Source organism: Panthera tigris (assembly GCF_018350195.1).
Source record: "Panthera tigris isolate Pti1 chromosome D4 unlocalized genomic scaffold, P.tigris_Pti1_mat1.1 chrD4_random_Un_scaffold_73, whole genome shotgun sequence".
NCBI lineage: Eukaryota > Metazoa > Chordata > Mammalia > Carnivora > Felidae > Panthera > Panthera tigris.
This window is the reverse complement of record NW_024962174.1, coordinates 109238-130114: the sequence shown is the minus strand read 5'-3', so window position 1 is coordinate 130114 and position 20877 is coordinate 109238. Positions and strand designations below refer to the sequence as shown.

At 56.6% G+C, this 20877-nt stretch overlaps 1 protein-coding gene across 1 annotated transcript; it reads left to right on the top strand.

The window, feature by feature from the left end:
• The first annotated feature begins 5184 nt into the window (after positions 1 to 5184).
• LOC122236269 (histo-blood group ABO system transferase 2-like) lies at positions 5185 to 19100 on the top strand. Its single transcript, XM_042977134.1, has 8 exons — positions 5185 to 5636; positions 11070 to 11139; positions 11715 to 11768; positions 12229 to 12642; positions 13254 to 13301; positions 14801 to 14836; positions 15318 to 15452; positions 17743 to 19100. The coding sequence occupies exons 1-8, from the start codon at positions 5519 to 5521 to the stop codon at positions 18428 to 18430; spliced, it is 1563 nt and encodes a 520-aa protein (XP_042833068.1). The 5' UTR covers positions 5185 to 5518; the 3' UTR covers positions 18431 to 19100.
• The last annotated feature ends 1777 nt before the right edge of the window (positions 19101 to 20877 follow it).

Genomic DNA, 20877 nt, shown 5'->3' with positions numbered 1-20877 from the left:
CCCCTTTCACACACACACACACACACACACACACACACACTCTCTCTCTCTCTCTCTCTCTCTCTCTCAAAAAAAAATAAACATTAAAAATTAATTAATTAATTAATTAATTAAAAAAATAATAACTTGCAAAGGCACCTGGGTGGCTCAGTGGGTTAAGCATCCGACTCTGGATTTGGGCTCAGGTCATGATCTCACAGTTTGTGAGATCGAGCCCTCTGTCGGGCTCTGCAGTGACAGCTCCGAGCCTGCTTGGGATTCTCTCTCTCCCTGTCTCTGCCCCTCCCCTGTTCGTTCTCTCTCTCTCTCTCTCTCTCTCTCTTTCTCTGAAAACTAAATAAACATTTGGGGCGCCTGGCTGGCTCAGTCGGTTGAGCGTCCGACTTCCGCTCAGCTCATGATCTCGCGGTCCGTGAGTTCGAGCCCCACGTCAGGATCTGTGCTGACAGCTCGGGGCCTGGAGCCTGCTTCGGATTCTGTGTCTCCCTCTCTCTCTGCCTCTCCCCCTCCCACATTCTGTCTCTCTCTCTTTCAAAAGGAAACAAACAATAAAAAAAATACAAAAAAGAAAAGCAAAAAAATAATAATAGACATTTAAACAATTAAAAATTGCAGATTTCAGTATCTGTCGCTTCAAACACTCAAGTGTGCATACTATGAATTAGAGCTCAGTCTTTACCTAGAGGTCTTTTTGAAATTAAAACTTACGTATGGTAGAGAGGTGAAGCGTACCGTTTAGTGAGTTTGACGAAGGCCTACTCCTGTGTCCCAGCAGCCCAACTGAAATAGACCACCAGTGTCACTCTGGAAACTTCCTTTTCCAGTCAATTCCTGCTCCCAGTCCCCAGAGGCAACCGCTGGCGTGATTTTTTTTCACTATAGGTTAGTTTTGCCTCTATATAAATGGTATCACAGAATCCTAATTGCATTTATCTATTGACATTTTAGCCATAATTCTTTGCTTTTTTTTTTTTTTTTTTTTTTTTTTTTTGAGTGCTGTTCCGGGGATCGCAGGATCCATTCTGAACTTTTCGCGACTTGCTTCGAGTTAGTGTTGTACCATTTCACTCTGCAATTGCGTGTGCCCATTCACTGCCTCCGTGTCCTAGAGGACACGTCTCCTGTTGTTGTCGCGTATACGCTACACGCTACAGAACCCAAACTATGGTGTCATAACTCTTGCTTAAAAGACTCATATGTACTCTTAAGCAATTAAGACTATAGATGGTCCTTTTCTACGTCTCCAGGTACCTGCCATTTCTGGTGCTTCCCCCCCCACTCCCCCAACGTATTCAGATTTCAATCTCATGCCATGTTCCTTCAGCCTGAAAATTTTCCTTCGGCATTATTTTTTAAGGAGGCTCCACGGCCAACATGGGGCTCGAGCCTCTGACCCCGAGATCGAGAGTCACACGCTCCACCGACTGAGCCAGCCAGGCTCCCTGCTTCAGCAGTTCCCGTAGTACAGGTTTGCTGGCAATATGTTCTCATTGTTATGCCTCTATCTGAATACACCTTTTTTTTTTTTTTAAGTTTCTTTCTTTATTTTGAGACAAAGAGAATCCCAGGCAGGATCTGTGCTGTCGCGCAGAGCCCGCCGTGTGGCTCCCGTCCCGTGAACCGTGAGATCACGACCTGAGCTGAAATCAAGAGTCAGATGCTCAACTGACTGAGCTCCCCCAGGAGCCCCTGGATGCATCTTTGCTTTGAGGACAGTGCCGTACCACACAGAGTATTCTGGGTCGGCAGGTTTTTCTCTTTCAGCCCTTTACAGGTGCCAGGTCACCGTCTTCTGACCTCCATGCTTCTGATAAGTGAATGCTGTTTGTTTGTGTTACAGTCTTCAGGAAAAGGTTAATTCTTCTGCTTTACTACAGCTTGGCTGGACTCCGGCTCAAGCTCCATCCCGTCTGTGGTGGGCGGCGTGACCAAGTTCCCCGTGGCTCTTTCAGGGTCATCTTGGTGGCTTGGGAGTCCACCCCACCCCCCACCCCACGAGTAGTTGGTAGGTCAGCCCGAGGAATTTAGGACTTGTTGTTTCTGGATCTCTCTCTCCTGGTATTCCCCCCCGTGGCTGTGGCTCACCTCCTTCTTCAAACCAGCGGGATGGGGATTTTTTACTGGCTTTTAGCTGCATGTCGCTGATGGGCACCTGACCTCAGACTAACCGCTGCAGGCAACAGGAGTCTCTCCTAGTGTTCGTCTCTCCTTCCAAGTGAAGACTCCCCTCCAAACCTTTTCCTTCGGTCACTTTCCAGAGCCTTCAGGTGTTTGTTTTAAAAATTTCTTTTTAACGTTTATTTTTGAGACAGAGAGAGACAGAGCGTGAACGGGGGAGGGTCAGTAAACACGTGAGCCAGACACCAGACACAAGAGCACACGGACTGTCGGATTCCATGTATCATGTTCCATGTTATCCGTGTAACATCCAAGCACGGGCAGTAGCCCTCTATGGTGACTAATGTCGGAAAGTGTTTGCCACTGATGGAGGGGGTGGCAGTTGTCTGGAAAAGGGACTTGATTGAGATGACAGAAATGTTTTTGATGCTATTGTAGGTGACTAAGGGTGTATTGTGTGAGAAGTAAGGGAGAGGATTCATTCTGAGCAATACCAAATAAAAGCTGTGCTGTCTAGTTAACAGTAGGTCTACAACCTATTGGAAATATACATGACCCCTCCCCCACCCCGCCCCATGGAGTCCCAAACGGTAGACACTTCGCTTCCCGGTTCTTCTTCCCTTCTCCGATTGGAGGGCTTATTTTTGTGGGCTTTGCAATGAGCGTGCGCCAAAGAACAAAGGAAGGACTGAAAGTCTGCGTCACCTCAGGAATGTAGGCTTGTTCCAGTCGGACTACTTCTTGCCTTACATGGGCATAGGCGACTTCCGGGGAAGGCCGGAACCTCTGTAGTGCTCAGCCAATGAGGGATCAGGGGAGGGACTTACCTCTGTAGTGCTCAGCCAATGAGGAACCAGGGGAGGGACTTGAAGGCTAGGGGATAAATTGCCTGCTGTAACCACCCTGAGTGTGTCTGTCCATCAGACACCTGCTCTTGCAAGAACGTTGATGAAAGCCTGTCTTCATTGTACTCTGAGTCTCCACGTCCCTCCTTTGATTGAGTTGGTGGGCTTATTTCTAACATATTGCACTTGCCAAACATATTTGGCATGTTATTGTATGTAGATTACGTGCCGATGAAAAGGACCACTGTGATTGTTTCCTCTGCAGCGTCAGTCACCAGCCCACGGCTCTTCTGTTCCCTGCGTTTGCCCATGGTGTGTTCCTTGTGCAAGAGACTTTGGGGTCTTTGTTTCCAGGTCTGGGACCACCTTTCAGTGTCGTTTGGGTATTTTAGCATCTCATCTCTGAGCCCTCGTTGTTGTGAACTCTTTTGTTATTATTTATGTATGTATGCATTTATTTATTTATTTATTTATTTATTTATTTTTTACGTTTATTTATTTTTTTTGAGACAGAGAGAGACAGAGCATGAACAGGGGAGGGGCAGAGAGAGAGGGAGACACAGAATCCGAAACAGGCTCCAGGCTCTGAGCTGTCAGCACAGAGCCTGACGCGGGGCTCGAACTCACGGATCGTGAGATCATGACCTGAGCTGAAGTCGGACGCTTAACCGACCGAGCCACCCAGGCGCCCCTTTTTCTTTTTCTTTTTCTTTTTCTTTTTTTCTTTTTTGCATTTATTTATTTATTTAAATGTTTATTTATTTTTGAGAGAGAGAGAGACAGAGACAGAGCATGAGTGCAGGAGGAGCAGAGAGAGAGGGAGACACAGAATCCGAAGCAGGCTCCAGGCTCTGAGCTGTCAGCACAGAGCCCGATGTGGAGCTTGAGCCCACGAACCACGAGATCATGACCTGAGCCGACGTCGGGACGTCGGACGCTTAACTGACTGAGCCACCCAGACACCCGTCTAGTGAACTGAACTCATCTTAAGTCCACGTCTGACACTCTGGTGTGGAATGCCTTTAATTCCCTTTGACGTGTCCAGGCTGAGCTCTTCAACTGCCTCCGCGAGGCGGGGGCCGTGTGAGCGAGGCTGCTGTCGCTGTGTCTCCCCATCTTGCCTTTGCTCGGGCCACGGCTTGGGCCACGGTGTCCAGAGCTTCGGCTTGCCCCAGCGCCCTCCCGATGACCTTACACCTGTCCCGCCCTGGAGGAGTCCTCTTGATGTCCCAGTTTCCCCAGGGAGCCACAGCTTGAGGGCTGCTGGTCTTGTATTGGCCCGCCCTGACTTGTAGCTGAAGGGCATGAGGGTAAGGCCGTTGCAGAGGTTTAGTTATGTGCCACTCCTTCACGGTCATCTGCTGGCCAAAGATTAACCCCAAGTGGGGTTACAGTGACATCCAGAGAGCGGCGCCGGCTCCTGCCAGGCCCAGGGCAGCGCCGTCTTTCTCACGTCGTGTCTGAGCTGTCCCTGTTAGTGCACAATATCCCCTACCTGGAGAAGGGTGTGGTCAGAAGGTGGCCACATGGTTACTCATCCAAACCAGGACGCTTGTAAGAAGGGACTCTAGTAATAATTGTGCAGGCCCATGAATCAGGACCACCCCAGGATGCTGGGCTGAGGCTGATGGTGGGAGGCCAAGATGTATGTGCTTTCAAGGTCGAAGACGCAGAGGGGACGGCTAATTGGAGGAGGAGGGGCCCGGACTTATGGAAAGCGTCGGGTGGGGTGCGGGAAGAGGTCTGGGGTGGAGAGCACAGATGGGGGAGCCCGTCTCCCTCACCCTAGGGGCAAGGGGAACGTGGAGAGCGGTTCCAAGATGCTATCTAGTCTAGAGCACCCACGGGGCTATTTGCTCGTCACGCGCTTTTAGATCTCATCCGGGAACATTGTGGAACACATGGCGAAGAAGACAGCGTAAACCGCTTCCTTCACCTTTGCTTCTGGAAGCCCAGCTGGTTGAAAGTTTGCAGTCCAGTGAGTGGCTCTTCGCTCCTTCAAAGGTGCTGAGGGGAAGGCGGTCGTGTACCGCCGGGCTCATTCACTCCTTCTTCCTACAGAAACTCCTGGGGGGTCTACTCCCCACAGCAGGGCTCGGAATGCAGGCAGCAGAGAGGCACAGATGAGACTTTCATGCCCAGGGCAAACATCCCTCCCAGCCCATGCTAATGCTCAGAACTGGTCAGACTAGGTTCCTGGAGTTCCTGAACCAGGTAAGAGGAGACAAACCTCCTGGGGAACTTGTAGCTTTCTGACAGTGGGTTGGGGCTGGCGCCGCCGTGTGGGCGCGGTGAGTGATGATGTCTTTTGTCTCCGACCTGGAAACCCCATGTCTTCCAGGGCGCAGCGGAGGCTCCATTGTTAGCCTTTGTTAGTTTGCAGGTGGGGCCCAGCCTCAGGCGCTTCCTGGTTCTCCTCGCACCAGGAGCTGCCCCACCAGGGACCAGCTCAGAGAGTTGGGACGCAGAGTTGGGGGTTGAGGACAGCAGGAAAGGTGTAAGTGGCTTTTTTCTAGGGACAAGGGTAGGTTTGGGGCTCCAGCTAGTTCTGGGTCATGATGGGGCAGTTAAGCGGGCAGCCTCTGGATCGGATGTCTCAGCTTCAAATCCTGCCTCGGCCTCAGACTTTGTGCAACTCACTTCCTTTCTCTGTGCCTCGGTTACCTTTTAAAGGTAAGGTTCAGGTGAAGATCGGTGAGCGGATCCAGGGAAAGCACTGGCCACCATGCCTGGCAAAGTGCAAGAGAAGGCTGTGTGCAGTTGAATGAGCACGGCAGGGTCCCTGGGGCATGGGAGCACTAATGACAGGATGGCACGGGAGGTAGGGCAGATCACCAGGATGGAGAGGACGGGCGCTGGGATACCCTCCACCTGAGGCCTTGTTACCCAGAAGCTCCCCGCAGGGTGAAGGGGCTGCTGACAGGATCCGACCTTTTCTGGGGTGTGTTTGTGGGGTGGTGGGGAGTGGTTGCAAATTTTCTACTGGGCAGGTTAAGAGTCCCAGTGGACCACGTGGTGGGACAGAGAGCGACCCTGAAGTTGGCTGGTGGGTTGGTTTCTTGCTCCAGGAGAAGTGGTCTTCAGCTTGGGGACAGGGTCAGGGCGATGGGGCGCAGGACTGGGGACCCAGGCTGGGGCTAGCCTTTGGGGTCCTGCCCGGGGGAGGCGGGGGGGGGGGGGCGAGAGGGCGGGGCCGGGGTCGAGCTCGGGGGCGGGGCCGGGGGGGGTTGAGGAGCACGGTGGGGCGGAGCGGGATGGGGCCGGAGTGGAGGGGGTCGAGCCCAGGGGCGGGGCCGGGGCCAGGTGCGATCCGCCGGCACCCACCTCGCAGGTGCCTGGCGGGGGTCGTCGGGGACCCAGAGATTTCCTCTCCCCGGCTCCCGCGCCTCGCTGTCACTCGCGTGGTCGGGCGTGGGGGGAGTCCGGGCCGCGGGAGCCGCTCCACCCCCAACCCCCCCGGGGCACGCTCCATCCCCCCCCCCCCCCCGCCCCGGGGCAGCCGTAGGCGGAAGGTCCCGGAGGGGCGGGCGCCCTGGCGAAGCCGAGGGGAAGCGAGCAGGCGGCCGTGGGACACGGAGCCATGGCAGGGTTGCTGCGGACGCAGGCCGGTGAGTGGCGGAGGCAGGAGGGACCGCGCCCCGATGGCCGGGCAGGTGGGCGCCCCGGGCCGCGGACCGCGACGAGAGGTCAGGAGCCTCCTGGGGCCCTGGTGCTGGGAGCCGGCGGGCCGGGCTGGCGCCCCCGAGGTCCGCGGTGCCGGTCCTGCGGGGGTCGGGGGCCCCGCGGACGCCTGGGCCGCGCGGGGCCCCTCGGGGCCGGGCCGGCGGCAGTGCGCCCGGGGCTGGGGTGCGGGCAGCGGAGGGCGGACCGGGAGCCGAAGGCGAGAGCCCGCGGGCGGTGCGGGCCCCGGCTGGAGAACCGCCGCCGCGGAGCTGGGGGCGAGCGGAGGTTCTGGAAAGCTCCGTGGGGGTGCGGTGCTCAGTCTCACTGCCCTCAGACACGCTCACCGTTTGTTCGTGTTTACTGTAAGCCCGGGAAAGCCTGGGTGGTGAGGGCCGTTCTCGTTTTACCGGCTGGAAGGCTGGTTTAGGGAGATCGAGGTCGCTGTCCTGGGTCACAGGGCAGGAAGGGGCACAATGGAGTCTGGAATCCAGGGCTCCTCGCCTGCGGCTCATGCTTCCCTGCGCTCCTCCCTGAGCCTCCGTGTGCTCCTGTTGTCGTCTCCCTTTCTCCTCGAGAAATATTTTCCTTTTTCTTTCTTTATTTTTTCAAGTTTATTTATTTTCAGAGAGAGAGAGAGAGAGAGAGTGTGTGTGTGTGTGTGTGTGTGCGAGGGGCAGAGAGAGAGAGAGAGAGAGAGAGAGAGAGAGAGGAAGAAATAGAATCCCAAGCAGGCTGGCTCCACACTGTCAGCGCAGAGTCTGATGCGGGGCTCGAACCCACAAACCGTGGGATCATGACCTGAGCGGAAGTCAGCTGCTTAACTGACTGAGCCACCCAGGCGCCCCCTTCTGTAAAAATATTTTAACAGCATCTATGCAATAAACCCCACATAAGGTGTGCAGCTTAGTCTTAACCCATGGGGACACCTGCAGGACAGTTGCTCTGGTCTCCCTGCTCTCCTGCCCCCCAGGCCCCAGGTCCTGTGCTGTGTTAGTTGGCCTCAGGCCACGGGGACCGAGGTTCTACCTGCTCTGGGACTCTTGAGGCCCAGGGACTCTGCCCTCGGTCTCCATACCCCTGAGGCTGCAGGGACGTCGGGCCCACAACTGACCCCATGCAAACCTGAAGCCCGAGTTCAGATCTTTCGAGAAAACTGGCAAATAATCCCCATTCTTAGATTCCCTGTTCATTCGTTCAACCAATATTTTAAAATATTGTTTTAAGTTTATTTATTTTTGAGAGAGAAAGAGGGAGGGAGAGATTGCAGCAAGATTCTCGCACAGAGAGTCGTGACCCCGAGGCTTTTCTTTCTAGGAAGCAATGTTATTCGAGCAGGCACCGCTCAGTTGGGTTCTTACCGGAAGAACTGAGCCTCCCGCCGCGGGAGGTAGTTTTTTATGTATATTTTCACCTCTTTGTCTCTCCTATATGGTAACACGCAAACTCGCAGTCTGATTAAGTGGTCTCATGTTAAAAGGTCGTGAGGGAGCCCGTTGTAAGTGGAGCCAGTTGCCTTGAGGGTTTTTTTCTTTCCTTAGGGAGGGGACCCGACCACAAGAGAGACTCCCAAACAGGTTCTGTGCTGACAGCACAGAGCCCAACGTGGGGCTCGAACTCATGGCCTGAGCCGAAGCCGGACAAATAACTGACTGAACCACCCAGGCCCCCCTGATGGCTCTTCGTTTTAACGGTTTTATCGAAGTATCATTTATATACCGTAGCATTCGCTTAGTCACTTTACAGAGTTTGTAATAGATTTTGGAACTTTCCTCAGAATTTCCTGGTGTCCATTTGCAATCCCTCCCTGTTCCAGTGTGGCCCCACCCACCTCAGGCAACCACTTTGTTTCTATAGCCTTACCTTTTATGGGATTTTCATATAAATAGAGCCTAACAGGGGCGCCTGGGTGGCTCAGTCGGTTGGGCGGCTGACTTTGGCTCGGGTCACCATCTCACAGCTCATGAGTTCGAGCCCCACGTCGGGCTCTGTGCTCACAGCTCAGAGCCTGGAGCCTGCTTCCGATTCTGTGTCTCCCTCTCTTTTCTGCCCTTCCCCCACTCACACTCTCTCTCTCTCTCTCTCCTTCAAAAATAAATAAACGTTAAAAAAAATTTAAACAGCCTAATAACATCCTAATAACCTGTGATCTCTTGCATCGGACTCCTTTTCTCTTTGAATGAATGTTTTAAGGCTCGTCCACCTCGGAGCGTGTATCATTTATTTATTTTTTGCTGAGTCATTCCAGTGTATGGATGTACCCACTTGTCGGTGGATGGACATTCCGTGAAGGTGCGAAAAGTGGTACAGACCACTTTGTAGTTTTGTGGACAACACTGTAGTGCGCACCGCGTTCACATCTTTGTGTGGACCTGTGTTTGCGTTGCCCCCCCGGGTGGTTACCTTGCGGAGGGATCGCCGGGTCGTATGGTAAATGTATGTCCAACGTTTTAAGAAACTACCAAACTCTCTTCCAAGGTGGTTCCGCCATTTTACGTCCCCATCAGCGGGGTACGAGGGTTTCTGTTTCTCCATATCCTCGCTTGTTCTTGCCACACTTGTCGGTGGAAAGGGGTGTCTCCCAGTGGTATTGATGTGCGTCACCTAATGACTAATGACGTTGATGGAGCACCTTTCCATGCACTTATCAGCCACTCAAATGTCTTTGGTGAAAAGTCGGTAAAAAATACTTGCCTTTTCAGAAATTGGAGTGTTTGTTCTCTTCGTTGTGTATGAAGAGGTCCTTAATTTGGGATGCCTGGTCCTTATTAGATGTGTGGTTTGCAAATATTTTTTCCTCGTTTATGGCTTGTCTCTTCACTTTCTTAAGGGTGTTTTTGAATGCCCAAGTGTTAATTTTAGGGAAGCCACCTCACGTTTTTTCTTTTATCGTTTGTGCTTTTGGTGTCCTACGTAAGAAATCTCTGCTTGACCCGTGCTGCAAAGATGTAGTCCTGTGTTTGCTTCTAACGTTTGCCAGTTCGTGCCTTTCGGGATGTGTGCATCTTATCCAGGCCATCTCAGTTGTTGGCAAACAGTTGTCAGTAGCGTTCCCTTCAGATCTTAATCTCTGTAGTACTCTGGCCTTGGTGCCTCCTCTCCCGTTCCTGATTTTATCGTCATTTGTGTCTCCTCCCCACCCCCAATGAAATGCTTGGTTTCGTTGTTTTTTCCCCTTTCTGGTTTCTATTTAATTGATTTCCACCCTAATCTCTATTATTTCCTCCCTTTGCTCACTTTGGGTGTAATTTGTTCTTCTTTTTCTTCTTGTAGTTTCTTTTCTTTTCAGACATTTTTTTTTTGTGGGGGGGGGTGCAAATGAGGAAGGGCTGGGGCGGGGGAGAGAATCCCACAAGGGGCAGAGAGAGAGAGAGAGAAGTGGGGCTCACCCAAAGTGGGGCTTGAGCCCACAAAGTGTGAGATCATGGCCCGAGCCAAAGTTGGACGCTCAACCGACTGAGCCACCCAGGTGCCCTCTCTTAAAGTGAGAACTTCAGTACCGACCTGAGGTTTTTTTCTTTTCTTACCTAGGCATTTACAGCTATACATTTCCCTCGAAACACAGCTTTGGCTGCATCCCGTAAAGTTTGGCATGTTTTGCTTTCCTTCTCATTCGGCTCAGAAAATGCTTCAGTTTTTCTCTTTGACCCATGGGTTACTCAGATGCGTGCTGTTGCCTTTTCACGTATTTGGGGGCTTCCCGATGTGCCTTGGTCATTGCCCTCGGAATCTCACTCCCCTGCGGTCAGAGTGCATGCTCTGTACGACCGCGGTCCTCTTAAATTTGCAGTGACTTGTTTTAGACCCCAGCACATGGCGTCTCTTGCAGGAGGTTTCGTGCACGCAGAGGAGAGCATGTGTTTTGCTATTGCCCGGCTGAGCGTTGTGCGGTGTGATCGGTCAGATCTCACTGGTGTGCGGTGTTCAGCTGTATCTGCCGATGTTCCAGTTATCCCATCCATCACTGACAGCAAAGTAGGACTTGGAAATCTCCCACTTAATTGTCGAGTTGACCATTTCTTCTTCAGTTGTGTCCGCTTTTTGCCTCGCCTATTTTGGGGCTACGTTGCAGGTGTACGTGAATCTTCGGCATGGTCCTCTGTGCTCATTTCAGCGTGGCCGTGTCAGCCTCCCTCCAAGGAGAGGGGGTGCTCGGTGGAAAGAGGCCACAGGGAGGCCTGTGTAACTGGGGATCGGAGGGGACCCTTGGGCAGAGTGCCGGGAGGAAAGAACCGACCTCCTACCCCCCTGTCTGTGAGTGAGAAAGGAGAACCTGGTCTTGGAGCGCCTCCTTCAGACGCTGCCTGTCACAACGCTCAAACCACCTGCTGGCGGGAGGCGGCCGCCATGGGAGCTGATCTGAATCACACGGGGTTGGGGGGGGGAGAAGTGGGCAGGTTGGGAGGAGCACAGTGGGGTGATCGGGGTCCCACTGCTGTTTTCCAGGGAAACCACAATGCTGCTCACTTTGTACTGTGATCTCCCTCCTGATAACACTCGTCTGGGTCCTCTTGGGGTAAGGAACGTGTGCACCGTGCAGGCCCTCCAGGCAGCGACAACAGCGGTCGGCTGCTTGTAGGGTGCCGGGCCGCTCCCCACCCCAGCACCAGTGCGGTCACCGCAGGGCTGATGAGCTGTCCCTCCACACACACCCTCCCGTTGGACCCCACCTTGTGTGGGAGCTGTCTTCCCCCAGCTCCTGAGCGAGGAGCCAGGTGGCTGGGCAGTGGCTGGGCAGTGGGGAAGGCGCAGGGGAGCTGAGTGTTAGCTTCCGGATGGAGATGGTCTCCGGACTATGGAGTAAAGGCCCGCGGCTGCTTTCCCGGGGGCTGTGCTGTCCGCGCACGGGGACCCTCTCTGGCTGCCGCGGGAGCTCACGCAGAAGCACTGTCTTCAGTGACCGCCCTCCTGCCGCCCCCTTGGGTGTCACCCGTGCTTTGGGTGACAATTGCTCCCAGCCCCGCCCAAGCCCTGCAGCTGTGCCAGGGGGCTCTGGGCTCCCGCGCAGGCTCCTGCTTTGCATGCGGATGGATGAACAGCCAACCCAGGTGCACCCTCCTCAACAGGGGCCTCTGGTGGCTCTTTCCACAGGGCCGGTTTCCTGAACCTGAGGAACTCGAGGCTGGGGAGGCAGGTAGGGGCCAGGTGAGTGGAGTGGAGGCAGGGTCACATTGCCCAACAGCCGCGGGGACTGGCTGTGTGCTGGGGGGGGCAGAGATGGCTGCTGCCCCCACCCCCCAGGCTGATGCACCCGTGATCTGGGCCTCACCCTCTGCCCAGAGCAGCCAGGTCATTTCCGTGGCCTTGGTGGGTCACCTGGGCAGGACTGACACCCACCCCACCCCGGGTCTGGCTTCAACCTGTTGGACACTTGGGTGTCCCCACAGTGACCCCCTGCTCCTGCTCTCAAGCCCCTGATTCGATGAAAGGCCTCACTTCCCCCCACCCAGCCCAAGGTGGAAGCCTGGGCATCATCCTTGCCCCTCCCCCACCCCCACCCGCGCCCCACTCAGAGCAGAACTGCCGGTCAGTATCTCTCAGTTCACGCGCTTCTCTCTGCTCCCCCCGTCCTGCTCTGGGTGAGGCTCCCCCATCTTTCTGGCAGCCTCCGTGCCATCTCCCCATCCTCCTGCGCACGGACCCACTCTCCTCCGTTAGCCAGAGTGATCTTTCCGGAACATATGCATGAGCCCCTCTGGTTGGCTCCCTGCCTGCCCGTCCTCTCCAGCCTCACCTCTCCCACCGTGAACCCCACCTCTGCGGTCCACCCGGGGGTCTGTGGTCGCCTGGCACGTGTCGTGACTCTGAGGCTTTGCACGTGCTATGTCGTCTGCCCGGACCGCTCTTCTGTCTGTCCCCTGCTGTGCGTCTGGCTTTTCCCCCTTGTAGCAGCCATCTGCTACTGGGCCACAAAATACCCAATTTGTGGTGTGAGACCATCACAACCACTGAGCCCACATCTCGCCAGATCCTGGGGTCGACTGGGCTCAGCTGGGCAGTGTGGGCCCAGGTGTGTCAGGTGAGTGTAGACCGACGGTAGCTGGGACAGGGGCAGCTTGAAGGCCCCTCACATTTGCAGGGTTGATGCTGGCTCCCGCCTGAGACGGCACCCAGGGCTCGGCCTGGGTTCCTTCCCAGGTCATTCGGAAGTTCCCCGATCCGTGTCTCCCAGTCAGACTGTTCCTCCTGAGCACGTGGCTTCAGAAGACCCACAGCCCCAGCACGGCTGTTCTGCATTTGTCGGATCCTCGAGACCAAGGCCACTGTGTGCAGGGCCCGGGGAAGGACCCCCTGACGGGAGGGGACTCGGGATGCCCACATGGTCTGAAACCACCAGCTGCTCAGTCTCCTTCGCTCAGAAGCATGAGGTGAAGGCGGGGGGTCTGTGGCTGAGCAGAGGCCAAACCTGCCCCCGTGGGGTCTGACGTCACGTCTGGGGACACAGGGGGACATGGGCCGGCGCCAGGCCCACTGCCCACAGTGATGGCTGTTCTGGCCACTTTCAGACGGACGCCCTCTTCATACCCTAGGCCACCACTGTCCCCCTCTCCTGGGCCCCCAGCCACCATCTATGAACCTGAGCCCTGAACTCTCCCGGTAAAGCCCCCACTCTGTGTTCTCATCCCGCAGCGAGGTGGGTGGAGAGCTGGATGGCCCGCAAGCAGTGACACTGTCCAGGTAGGACGTCTTCCCTGGGTCCTCTGCCCCCTTCACCTGCTCCACAGCCCCAGGGGAGAGGCGAGAGCGCCTGGATAGGCTCTCTCCTGCGCCTCACATGGGGAGCACCACTCCCCTCCCCAAGTCCTGGGTCAGACTTGGCCCTCCCCTTGAAGCCATGGAAAGATCCAGGGGTAGCTGGAGGTTTGGGTTTGACCAGCTTCCTGGAATTCGGCTCTTAAAGAGGGTCACCAACTGGCCTGCTTTGTCTGGGCTCAGAGGGGTTCCTGGGAAGAGGGTCTTTAGAGGGGATGAGACTGGGAAGGTCTCAGGCAGTCTCGTGGACTGGTGTCTGACGATTTTTTTGTTTTAATTTTTCTTTTAATGTTTATTTTTTTAAAGAGAGCACAAGCAGGGGAGGGGCAGGGAGAGGGAGACAGAATCTGAACCAGGCTCCGGGCTCCGAGCCGTCAGCACAGAGCCCGAAGCTGGGCTCGAACCCACGAACCGTGAGATCATGACTGGAGCCGAAGTCGGACGCTCAACTGACTGAGCCACTCAGGTGCCCCTCTCGTGCCCAACTTTAAAAAACAAAAAAAAAAAAACCAAAAAAAAAAACCCCAAAAACTTTTAACCGTGCAAATATGTATGCCCTGAAATTTACCCTCTTGACCATTTGTAGGCGGCATTAGGTGTATCACCGTGTTGTGCAACCATCACCCCTGTCCATCTCCAGAACTTTCTCATCTTCCCAGACTGAAACTCTGCCCCCACCCCCCTGCCGCCAGCCCCTGGTGCCCCATTCAGCTTCCTGTCTCCATGAACTTGATTCCTCTGGTCCCTTCTATAAGTGGGGTCACAGCGTGTTCGCCCTTTTGTGACTGGTTTGTTGCAGACTTTCCTGCCTTTTCAAAGCCGACGCCCTGCTTTTAAATGCCACCCAGGAAATGCAAAGTGCAGTCATTATTGACAATGACAGACGGCCCACTGGCTAATTTTTCCTCGGGCTCCACGACACTTTAGTCTGGGGCAGGACCGCTGCGCACACGTTTTCCCAGACTGCACGCCGCTGTCGGGGCTGGGCACGGGTGTCCCTCTCTGCAGACAGGAAGCCTGGGCCCCGGGAGCTTGGAGACCTGCTCCGTCACCCAGCCGGGGAGGCAGCGTCAGGTCCAGGTAGACCGTCTGTGTGTCTGACTGCCGTTCCCTTGACCCAGCTACTTGCTTGGGTGAAATACCTGGGACAGTGGCCACTTCCAGCCCCTCCCGCCACGGTGAGATCTCTCCCTGAGGTTATGAGGGAGGGAATGCACCCCGAGGTCTCCACTCCCGGTTTCGAGCCGAGCCACAGAGGCTCCGCCCTCCTTCAGGCCCTGGGATTGTGTCCGGGAAGCGCCCGGTGCAGCTCCTCCTGGGGGGACTCAAAAGCTCAGTCACCTGCAGCAGCTTCCCAGCCCCACTGACTGGGGATGTCCATGCCATCTTCCTGCAGACTCCCATTGCGCCGTGTTTTTTTTCAGGATGGTTTACCCCCAGCCCAAGGTGCTAACACCCTCGTGAGTAAACTTGCTGAACCCACCCCCCCCCCCCGCCCCGAAATTCACCATATACACTACAAGGCGGTTTCACTGAAAACTCGGCGGGAACTTGCTTCGGCAGCTTCTGAGTCTGAATTTGGAGCCCACCAATTATTCTCCGTCTTTCTCTCTCCACCAAAGAATGCCCAAGGGGCGCCTCCTCCTTCCTGGAGGACGGCCCCCGCCCCTCGCTGGCAAATCCCAGCTCCCACGCTGAGGTCCAGCAGGGTCCAGGGTTCGCTAAGGGTTGCGAGGGATTTGCACGAGTCTGAGTTTTGATTTCCATGTCATTTGTTTCTTGCACATGTGAGGGCCTTCTGGAAGGAGGGTCAGCCCTGTGGGTCCCTGATGGGGTGCAGGCTGGGTGGGTGGGGGTCCCGGGTGGGGGTGGTGATGCGCCAGGGCCCTCGGTGTGTTCACTCTCAGGCTACTGACACCGGGTGGCTCTCTTGTGCTGCAGTAGGAAAGATGTCCTTGTCCTCACCCCTTGGCTGGCCCCCACCGTCTGGGAAGGGACCTTCAACATTGACATCCTGAATGAGCAGTTCCGGCTGCGGAACACCGCCATCGGACTAACGGTGTTTGCGATCAAAAAGTAAGTAGGTGACGGGGCGCCTGGGTGGCCTAGTCGGTTCAGCGTCCGACTTCAGCTCAGGTCAGGATCTCGCGGTCCGTGAGTTCAAGCCCGACCACATCGGGCTCTGTGCCGACAGTTCAGAGCCTGGAGCCTGCTTGGGATTCAGTGTCTCCGTCTCTCTCTCTGCCCCTCCCCTGCTCATGCTCTGTCTCTCTCTGTGTCTCAAAAATAAATAAACATTAAAAAAAAAAAAGTAAGTAGATGAGATGACAGAGGGTGGGGACTGGGATGCAGGAGAGACCGAGGACATCAGGTCTGGCTGTGTGTTCAGCACACGGTGGGTGGGGACCCAGCCTGTCCTCCTAGGGTTTAATGTGAAAGTCCACGTGTTCAGCAGTCTTCCCGGGTGGACACCACCTGGCTCCCCGTCCAAAGGCTGCACGTCACCCAGGAAGGCAGCTCCAGACCCAGCAGTGATCCTCGGTTGTTCTCCTGCTGAGTCAAGGAAGGAGCAGAGCACCCCAACATCCAGGCGGCAGAGGAGCCCTCCTCCGGCCACAGTAGCAGAAGGGAGGAGGCTGTGTGCTTCCTTGGACGGGTAGGAAGCCAGTGCCTGTGGAGCTGGGCTCCTGTGTGCTCCCTTATAGGGTGACGGTCATGGAGGGGGGACAGCCAGGTCAGGCACAGCACTCGGTGCCAGACCCCAGGCTCCTGTGAGGGAGCTGAGCAGTGAGGCCCTGGGACTCCAGGGACAGGTGACTTCCGCTGAATGAGCTGGGCAGCCGCAGGTAAGTGGCGTGGTCTCTCTGAGCCTCTGGAAAGTGGGGCTGACGACAGCATCCTCTCTCGGGATCGCCATGGGGGAAGTGAAAGCTCGTAGGTGCTGGGCCTGCGTGTGGACAGGTGGGGCTTCCTCCCTCCGCAGAGCTCACCCGAGACCCCAGAGGATGGCCCTGAGGCCTTTGCAACCCCTTTCCCAGGTCTTACTCGAGAGGGGCATTTGGCCCCAAGTGCAGGGAGTAAGAAGGGCACAGGGTCGCCTCAGGATCCTACTCCAGTCCCTGGAGACAAGCGGCTGAAATCACCAACCAGAAGCTTCACTGCCCAGGGTCCTCGGCCAGTGCCAATAGCTCTGACGCAGCACTGCCTGCTGCGCGTGCGCTGGCTGTCCCCGTGTGTCCCCTCTGGGCTCCGAGTGCAGTCCCCAGGGGGTGGGCAGGTGGTGGGCATGTCCTCAGAGGAAACCAGACTCCTCGAGTCGAGCTGTGAACTCAAGATCACATCGGGTGGGTCTGGAGTTGCCCCTGGTGACCTGACTGGTGGCTGGGCAGGGGTGTGTGTGTGTGTGTGTGTGTGCATGTCCCCTATTGAAACGGAGTGCCCACCTTCCCTGTGGGAGGGGTTTCTGGGGCAGGCACCAGGAAGTAGCCTCAGGGCCTGCTCAAAAAACTGTCACCGAGAGGCTCACCGCACTTGCCCGATGACGGGGGAGCTGCTGTGTGCAGGGTGGGGAGCAGCGAGCCCCCTCGAAGAGGGACCAGCCATGGGAGGCGGTTGGAGAAGACTTCCAACCTCTTGGGGTTGGGGAGATACAGACCTGGACCCAGAAGCTCACACACTCGGGTTCAGTGCTGGGGCCCGAGCAAGCCCCCTCTTCCTCCAGGGGCCCTCTTTCGCCTCCCCTGGCCACATGCTGGGCCTGAGTCCTGATCTGGGGGAGATGGGGGGGGTGACCCCTCCTCAGAATACCCGCTGTTGACTGAGGGCCCAGTAGCCTTCAAGGGAGGGCCCTGCAGGGGCAGACACGGTCCTGGGGGGCCAGGGACTGAGCACTGAGCCAAGAGGGGCAGGTGGCCGGCCCTGCAGGTTCTACAAAGTCTGCGAGGGCACGTTGACCAGAGCTGTGCCCGAAGGGTCTCGGCTCCCTCACAGCAGGTGGGAACCTGCAGGGGATTTGCCAGGGGCGGGTCCTGCGGGTGGAGGGGGTCTGCCAGGGGAGCTCGGCACGGGGGTGCGCTGCTGGCTCCAGCATGCTGACCCGTGGCTGTACGGGTTTCCAGCGTCCTCCACCTCAGGCTCGCTCCCCTTTGTAAGATGGGGCGCTGATGGTCCCCCGTCCCCCGGGGCAGAGGTTAGGGAGGCGCCACGGGCAGACTCGCCCAGGACAGGCCAGGACAGCAGCCGTTCCTTAAGCAACCCAGGGTCTGCCTCCTCGATAAGGCGCACAGGCCCGCGGCCCCCGGCTTTGGGCTCCTGCCGCCAGCCTCTGGCAGCGACCCTCCTCCCGCCCTGTCCCCTGTCCCTGCAGATACGTGGCCTTCCTGGAGCTGTTCCTGCAGACGGCGGAGAAGCACTTCATGGTGGGACACAGGGTCACCTACTACGAGTTCACCGACCGGCCGGGGGATGTGCCCCGCGTGCCCCTCGGGCAAGGGAGGCAGGTGGTGGTCCTGGAGGTCCGGAGCTACTCGCGCTGGCAGGACGTGTCCATGCACCGCGTGGAGATGATCAGCAACTTCTCCCGGCAGCGCTTCCTCCACGAGGTGGACTATCTGGTGTGCGTGGACGTGGACATGAGGTTCCGTGACCACGTGGGCGTGGAGATCCTGTCCCCGCTCTTCGGCACCCTGCACCCCGGCTTCTACGGGGCGGCCCGCGAGGCCTTCACCTACGAGCGCCGGCCGCAGTCCCAGGCGCACATCCCCAGGGACGAGGGCGACTTTTACTACGCGGGAGGCTTTTTCGGGGGGTCGGTGGCCGAGGTTCTGCGGCTCACGTCGGCCTGTCACCGGGCCATGGTGGTCGACCGGGCCCACGGCATCGAGGCGGTGTGGCACGACGAGAGCCACCTGAACAGGTACCTGCTGGACCACAAGCCCACCAAGGTGCTGTCCCCCGAGTACCTGTGGGATGAACAACTGCTGGGCTGGCCCGCCGTCGTGAAGAAGCTGAGGTATGTGACCGTGCCCAAGAGTCACCGGGTCATCCGGGACTGATGACGGGCTGGCCTAGTGTCCGTCAGGGGTGCCACCCTGACCCCAGCCGTCAGAGCAGATGGGCTGTCGCCACGCCCTTTTTCTGTCCGGTCGCGGGACATCGCCGAGGCCCGGCGCCGCCCGCATCGGGCACGGGCGCAGTTAGGCCTGACCGGGGGCCTGCCGGGGGGCGCGGCTCCAGCAAGACCCCTTGCTCTTCGGGTTCCTGGTCGGAGTTGAAAGGTCGCTTGCGGATGCGGGCAGGACGTGAAGCTGAGGCCGGATCAGGACCCCCTTGGCTGGCGCCTGGCTTCCCGGCAGCCCGGGGCACAGCCCGCCTCCCGCTGGGGCAGGACAGCCCCCCCCCCCCCCCCCCCGGCCTCCCTCAGTCACTGCCGTGTTGTGGCTGTTGCACTTGCCCTGTCACTGCCACTAAAATGTTTCTGGCGGATGACGGGAGTTGCGGGTTGTCCCGGAAACCTGCCTCGTGCGCTTCCTCGAGGCCCCGGCCAGGCCTGAGTGCTACAGTCTCCGCCTTGCGTCTCCCTGCTCACATCCAGGACAGGGCGGTCCGCGTTGCCACGGCTATTTCTCCGTGACGTTGGCGAACTGTTACAATTTCTGGGTCACTTGCCGCTGTAAACGGCTCCAATTTTATGTCGGATGCTTTTCTATTTATTTTTTTATTTTGTTTAAGGTTTATTTATTTTTGAGAGAGAGAGACCATGAGCTAGCGGGGAGGGGCAGAGACAGAGGGAGACACAGCATCCGAAGCAGGCTCCAGGCTCCGAGCCGTCAGCACAGAGCCCAACGCGGGGCTCGGACCCAAGAACCGTGAGCCGAAGTTGGACGCTCAACCGACTGAGCCCCCCAGGCGCCCCTATAACCTTGATAATGTTAACCACGTTCAGGTGTACAATTCAGTGGCAATAGGTACATTCACTGTTCTGCAACTGTCCCTTCCATCCATCTTCACGACTTTTTCGTCACCCCAAACTCTGTGTCTGCCCACTAGACCCTAACCCTCCCACACCCACCCCCCTCCCCAGGCCCGGCACCCACTGCTCCTCCCACCCCTATGAATCTGACTGTTCTCGGTCCGTCATGAGCAGGGTCCTCCAATATCGGTCCTTTAGGGACTGGCTTATTTCACGTAGCACAGTGGCCTCAAGGTCTGTCCCCGTGAGCCTGGACCTGACCCACTTCTCCCCCAGAGGAGTTGCTCAGCTCTGTCCTGTCTAACCTGAGCCTCCTCAGTCCCCTGTGCTCCCCTCATCTTCCTCCTCAGCCTGAAGGACCCCAGGGCCCCGTCCCTTGGGCCTCACCGATCCCACCCCATCTGAACCGAACTGTTCGGTCCAGATGCCAGACACACACCCCTGGGGTGTGGGGGCCTCGGGCCTCCCCTGCCCACCCGTCCGTGTCAGGTACCTGCTCCTTCCGCAGGTGTCCCCATCTCAGGAGAGAAACACCAGGTCCAGACCCTTGGTGTCATCTGTGACTTCTTGCTGGCCACCAACTCTCCCAGTGGTGAGGTGGCTACCGGAGGGCACTAAATGTTCAAAACATTTCAAGGCATATGTTAGTCTTGGCTGCCTAAGGCAATGGTTGAACCGAGCAGAACGACTGGAAGAAAGGCTGAGTGGTGAGGAGCTTTAGGGAATAAGGACCTAGAACCCCTGGCCCATTATTCCTGAGCCTCTAGGACGCTTGCGTGCAAGGGCTGGGTGCATGTTCAGGAAAGACCTGAGAAGGGCCCCGGCTCTCCCCTCTGGTGACTGTCAGACTCTGCAATTAGGAAGTAAAGGTCAAGGCAGAGTTGTAAACAGCCTGGGTGGTGTGGAAGGTGTATCCTGATCTTTGCAGACCATCTCCTCCCCATCTGTAAAGACTGGAGGTTGTTTTCTTCTTTTGGGGGGGGGGGCGGTGGTTCCGGGTGTTTAAGGAAATGTCTGCCCAATGAGCACTACATTCACGGAACAGACACTTCAGTGACCACACACGACAAGGAATACAGATTTTACAAAATTAGTTCAGAAAAGTCACTACAGTAGCAACTACTGCGAGCTGTGCCAGTAAAGCCTGGAGGGGAAGACTGATATTTGAGTTGTACATTATACTGTTCAAAATGTCAATTTTCAAAAAAAACATTTAAAAATTTTTTAATGTTTATTTGAGAGACAGAGAGACAGAGACAGAGCACAAGTAGGGAGAGGCAGAGAGAGAGGGAGACACAGAATCCGAAGCAGGCTCCAGGCTCCAGCTGTCAGCACAGAGCCCGACGTGGGGCCCGAACCCACAAACCATGAGATCATGACCTGAGCTGAAGTCAGACGCTTAACCGACTGAGCCACCCAGGTGCCTCCCCCAAAACACTTTTTTAAAAAAGTTTATTTATTTATTTTGAGAGAGGGAAAGAATGAATGGGGGGGGGGCAGAGAGAGAGGGGGACAGAGGATCCTAAGTGG